The sequence below is a fragment of the Salvelinus namaycush genome, chromosome 30, assembly GCF_016432855.1.
Source record: "Salvelinus namaycush isolate Seneca chromosome 30, SaNama_1.0, whole genome shotgun sequence".
NCBI classification, from domain to species: Eukaryota; Metazoa; Chordata; class Actinopteri; order Salmoniformes; family Salmonidae; genus Salvelinus; species Salvelinus namaycush.
The window spans coordinates 17,272,561-17,278,987 of record NC_052336.1 but is presented as its reverse complement, the minus strand read 5'-3'; the positions used below and the strand labels follow the sequence as shown (position 1 = coordinate 17,278,987).

Sequence of the window (6,427 nt, the reverse complement as noted above, 5' to 3'; positions counted from 1 at the left end):
TATTGTACCCCCTTGCCCAATTGTCCTTGATATATTATTTATATATACTTGTGTTCCCCTATGTACTTTCTGTATTGATTTGTTGTTAATAAAAAAAAAAATATATATGTATATATAAAAAGTATGTAGGGAATGTATGCAGTGGCTGTTCTAGCTTGTATGGCTCCCTGGGCCTGGGCCCCCTTCAGCCCCCCTGACTGATTTTACTGTATAGAGTTAGAGTTGCGCTATGTGATAGATTCCCCCACTCCCCCTACTTCAGGCTTCAAGTGGGGAGACCTGAGGTCAACCTTTTTTTGGTGCGGGTGCCCGGTGCTGCCCATGTAGCCTATACACTACCTAAATCCACCACTGCATGTATGTACAGGTAACTGACAAAAATAAAGGAAGAACTTGAGTAAATGAGGGATACAAAGTATATTGAAAGCAGGTGCTTCCACACTAATGTGGTTCCTGAGTTAATTAAGCAATTAACACCCCATCATGCTTAGGGTAATGTATAAAAATGCTGGGCAGCCCATTATTTTGGCTGCCATGGCTAAGCCCCCATAGGATGACAATGCCCCATCCACCGGGCACAAGTGGTCACTGAATGGTTTGATGAGCATTAAAACGATGGAAACCATATTCCAGGGTTGTCTCAATCACCAGATCTCAACCCAATTGAACACTTATGGGAGATTCTGGAGTGGCGCCTGAGACAGCATTTTCCACCACCATCAACAAAACACCAAATTATGGAATTTCCTGTGGAAGAGTGGTGTTGCATCCCTCCAATAGACTTACAGATACTTGTGGAATCTATTCCAAGGTGCATTGAAGCTGTCCTGACTCGTGGTTGCCTAACACCCTATTAAGAGACTTTATGTTAGGTGTTTCCTTTATTTTGGCAGTTACCTGTATGTATGTAGGCCTATGTATGGATGTATGTATGGGTGTAACTTATGTCTGGCTGTCTGTCTGTTATGGCCAATATCACAGATTAGAATAGAATCTACTGTAAGGTCTAGTCCTGTACCAATCATCAAGTGGCATATTTTGGTAGGCCTAGCAGTGTGCCCTATCTACTCGTTATTTTAAAATAACTATTAAACAATGAACACATTAACAATCATTATTGCAAGTGAGAGTACAGAAGGGAATTGTTCATTGTTTACCTAGAATTTCAACTTCTCTACAAATTCACCAACTCCTAAATTAAAGCAAATTGGACATTTTGATTAGCAGTATAACACAGACAACTCAGTGAAGGTGAGAGACTCACACTGGAACCGTTTTCTATGTATTTTTTAATGACGAGCATAAATGATCATCAGGTTGTCAACAACCATCTGGTGTCCATGGTGGTACACAAGTTAGGGAATGGGGTATTCACAAATGTACTTTTTCTTGCCAAGGCAGACCTCATCATGCCATTTTCCCTGTGCAGCCAGTGAGAGCACGACACAGCTCTCCCTCTTTGTCCCTGTGGGTTGCTTCTTGATCTTGTCCCAGTTGAAGTAGCTGATGGGCATGCTGTTGACGTCTACATACTGGCCCTCCTTCACAATGTCTGTCACACCGATCCAGAACTCCTTGGTACCTGGCGCACTCCTCTTGGCATAGTCCCTCAGGTCATTGTTTTCATTGAGGTCACGTGGAGTGGCAAGTGTTCCACCCCACGCGATACAGTGTTCGTTGGCCTCATGGTAGTGCTTGGGTTCCTCGATGGTCAGGTAACACTTCCTGTGAGCTTTGATGCCACGAAGACAAACTGGAAGCAGAGGGAAGCAGTTTAATACATGTATCTCCTTCAAACTTCCTCAGGCAATAACCCTACCTACCATGCTCAAATATTACTGAAGAATTTGAAATATATACTAAATATATATTTACATTATATTTTGGTGTATAATGTCTCACTGATATTTTCTAATCTATAGAATATCAATCAGACATAATGAAGACTAGTAGGACCAAGCAAAGGTTTTCATCTGTATCCATGCTTCCTAAACCAAGTTCCCAAAATAAGACATAAGCCCTTTCAGTGGGAGGAACTCAGACAGAGGCATACTATATGAGACTGTAACACTCTGTTCTTCCACCCTCCCTGTATAAAGAACCTGTCTCATCATAATACTTTTATATCCATCATCATACATTTCGCAATGTGCTCCAGAAATTCAACTGCATTATCTTCCACAGCATATGACTCAGTGTTCTGTCAACATCATTATTGCTGCTGCGAGGCATGAGGTTGAAGGTAAGAGTACTCCTGCCCTCTACTGGTGACTGAGCATATTAGTAAATTACGCTAACCCCTGACATCTGGGGTTAGCGTGAATTACCATAATAAATATAAAATCATAATTTCTCTGCATCAATTCCACACTATTAGAAAAAAAGGTTCCAAAGGGTTCTTCGACTGTATCCATAGGAGAACCCTTTTTGAAAAGGGTTCTACCTGGAACCCAAAAAGGTTCTACCTGGAACCAAAAAGTGTTTTCCAAAGGGTTTTCCTATGGGGAAAGCCGAAGAACCCTTTATGTTCCAGATAGCACAATTTTTTTCTCTCCAATAGTGCATGTACCAAAGGTACATACAGTATACACCTGCTTAACCCATAAGAAACATAGAGTAACTGCTAAATCTGCACTGTTTCCCCATGAGAGGCATTCCCTCTTTGAATCGTTCCTGGCCATAAATCAGCACTCAGTATGAGCACACAGAGCAGCCAACCCCGCAATACCTGTCTGCAGAGCTGAGATCTCCTTCAGGGAGTTCACCTCCTGCCACAGCTTCTCCAGCTGCGACTTTACATCATCCTCATCTGCCGCTGCATCTCCATAGAAACACAGACAAGCAGGCAGGCATGTCAGAGAGAAAATGTACAGAAAAACATCGTAGAGCCACTGAAGTTTAGTGTAGTGTGTGTGGTGAGTGTTACCTCTCTGTGGTGCTGGCACTGCTTTCCTGGTACGAGATGGATGGCTATATCCCTGGTGGAGCAAGGTAAGAGAGATAACCAAAAAGATGGGGAGAACCAGACACGCCATGTCTGCACTAAATTCCGACAAAAGAAAGGGGCACAACTTTTAACATTGACACAGGAGCCCAAAGCAATGTGGGCAGTTCACTATATACAGGCTCACTGTTTGCTCCTGCAGTGATTCACCTCTCATTGGCTGACACTATTTTTCAAACGCCAGGGGGAACTCAAATACCATGGGTGGGGTGACAACAATGATGCCCCTGTTTCTGCCCATTCATAAATATTTACTTGGGACAAGGTGCAATTCATTTACCGTTTTCCCCATCCATTTCACAAACAAGCCGTAAATTCATTGACTGCAACACTGCACAGAAAGTTCTGTATGAGAACATCTGATAGTTTCTGTATCTGACCTCCCACCACTCCCCTGTGCATGGATACATTTGACCCACAGTAAATTAACCCTGAAAAAGAAATGTTGCTACTCCATAGATGGCTAAGAGATTTGTTATTTTATACGCCATGTCACCAAAATTATTTGTATGACCAAATGCATAGATAGGTCTCCCAATGCATCAAAACATTATGAGGATGATGACATTTTGCTTGTCAACTCTAATTATATCTCATTCAAATGTGCTGAAAATACAGAGATTCAGCTGTGTAACCATGGAAAACATGGAGCTTAATAGAGCTGAGGAAGTCCAGCTCCCTGCTCTGGTGCAGCAGAGGTTCTTTTTAGCGTGTGATGTTGTAGAGTAGACAGATCAGATGGAAGAGAGGTGCAGTGTTAAGAAAAACTCTGCTGTCTGATTGAGAGAGCCGGGGATGCCCAAGCGGCACGTGGCCTCACTTAAAAATGAATGAAGAGATACCTCTCAAATTTGATTAGGTGTAATGGTACAGTAAATATAATGTCTGTGTGAAACCATTTGCATGAATTAATTCCCAAAACCTGAAGAGCAACATTGAAAAGTAATCACAATGTCATAACAATACTCTGGAACCCTGGTCTCATCCAGATAATAGTCTAGGGCTGTTGAGAGGTGCAATATGACCACATAGTTAAAGTGGTTTAGCTACACAATGCTAAAAGGATGCAATCCATGTTTCAAATATATTACAGCATTGGAGCATAAAAACAGTAAAAGATCTTCGGCATAAATTATGTTTATGCCAGTCAGAGAGATAAATTCTGCAGGCTTAGATGATAGTGCCTATAAATAGCACATAGGACATCGGCAAAGGTCACCCATTTGATTTACGTTACCGTGGGGGGATAGGAGCTTGAGAAAAGGTCAAGCATTTGTTATCACAGTTGTATTTGATTTATAAGATTCATAGGAAGTTGTGGTGGTGACATCGTGAAAGGCCACCGCCCTGCCAGTAAATAGCAAAGGACCAACCTCATTTATATTGCATAATAAAGGTGTTACATACCCCACTGCTATAAGTGGGAAAGGGATGATAAGAGAATATCAAGACTCAAAGTGATTGGGAATGATGAAAATCAGTAATTCATGTTGAATCCTTATGACTTAATTAGATAAGAACCTAAGAAATCGGCAGAGCTACTTAAAGTAACCATGGTCAAAGTCTATTTACCATTGTTAACAGGCAAGTAATTTACAGTGAGAATATTACCATGGATTTAAAGCTTAAATCATTTTTCATACTGTAAATTCTTGGAGAAATACCCCAGCTTATGAGAGTGTGATATTATAGGCAGTCTTTCATAGGGTGGCTAGTGGAGAAAACCTGCAGATGACACAGGCCAAGAAAAACACACAGCTTTCCCAGAATGCTCTTCAGATACATTTATTCATGTAAACAGAACTGGACTACGTACAGTATAACATAACAAAAACACTAATACCAACAAATACAGTTAAACAATATTTTCATATAAGTCTGTAATCAGGCTCCAGCTATAGTACTAAACACGCCTACATAGTTTGTTTATCTTTTTTTACTTTTAAGGCAAGTTGACTATTCATCATAATGACCTCCCATGGAAACACAAACATACACACTGCAAGTTACTCTACACTCTATACCTAGACTAACTGGAAAACCCAAAGACACATTCACATTTAGAAGTACTGTTCTCCTTCATTAATATACTTGATTTCCAGCATCATTGCCAAGTCTATCATGAAAGGAAATAGGTGCAATGTTGTGATGAAGCTAATAAAATATTTGAATAAAATGTTGTGACATTTAATGTGACTTAGCTAATTAACGATCATACGAATGTTGTAAGTGGCAAATGAAAGATCAATGAAATGTGTGAAACTGGATTTCTTCACTAGTGGGTGGTTTGGATGGAGAAGCACAGCTGGCTACTTTCCAATCACTTCTACAGCCATGTAATAACTGGGCCCTTTCTTCCCATACAGACAGTAGGGTACATACAAAAATGTATCATATTTTCTATTCACTTGCAAAGTTACAAGAAATTGTATGCTGTTTTATACGGTGTCTGTACATTTATTTTTGGTTTGGGAATACTCCTGAAGGTAATATGTAAGCTTGCTGTTATATGAAACACGGCTGCCGTAGCTAGATTTACTGTTTATAACAAGGCGATTCAATAGCTTTCATCTCCGTACCATCAATGGTAGTTTCATATTTTAATGAATAAATAGCTTTGTACGTTGGATGATTGATTTCACACTTTCCATATGGATAATACTGGTAGCACAATACAGTTGTCATACTCCATCTCACATGAGATGTTAACATCTGAAATGAATAACTCCTGTCCTGTGGTATCCACAGCAATAGTACTTCCATTCTTGATGGCCCATCAGCTCATCTGTAAGTGAATGTGTCTTTAGTCCTCCCCCTCGTTGGCACTCTGTTTGGGAGGCATTGTACACTATACACAGGCACCAGCCAGTAAAGGTAACACAACTTCTTACACACACATAAAGAACACAGACTAAACAGAAACGGGTGTGGTTAATCATCATCATTACCTGACCACCATGCCATTTCTCTCTGCATCGTTTGTCTGAAATGTGGACTATGGATGAGGCCAAAAGCTGATGTTATATTTCTAATTTTCATTAGTTGCAGAAATGTAGGAAACACAGTCAGAATGCTGCCTGGCATTTGGCAGAACCACCATGAAATGTAGTGTTTGTGGAATGGGTACAATTCAATTCAAATTCTTCTACAAGACTGCTGCAGACTTCTAGCTCAAAGGCACTGGTGATCCCATAACAACACCGCAGAAGGTCGGATCCCTAATGTGTCGGTAAACATGGTAGCAGGCATTTACAGTGGCATTTCCTAATACTCTCTCCTAGCTCACACACTGCTGAAGATAACCTGAGAGAGGAGGGTGAGAAACGATCTCAGAGAGTGATTTTGATAGACTCACTGCAGCAGGTGGAGGTAAATAGCCCAGGGCCAATCTGCTCTGGGTTTGCTGTGTATTCAGTGGTAATG

The 6,427-nt window shown here is 40.7% G+C and overlaps 1 protein-coding gene across 1 annotated transcript; it reads right to left on the bottom strand.

Annotated features, from left to right (window-relative positions):
* Nucleotides 1-1,355: 1,355 nt before the first annotated feature.
* Nucleotides 1,356-3,035, bottom strand: LOC120024909 (tetranectin-like protein). The gene is made up of 3 exons (XM_038969274.1): nucleotides 2,927-3,035; nucleotides 2,729-2,815; nucleotides 1,356-1,753 (listed from the first exon to the last, which is right to left on the bottom strand). Exons 1-3 carry the CDS (start codon nucleotides 3,033-3,035, stop codon nucleotides 1,356-1,358), a joined length of 594 nt encoding a protein of 197 aa, XP_038825202.1.
* Nucleotides 3,036-6,427: the final 3,392 nt, after the last annotated feature.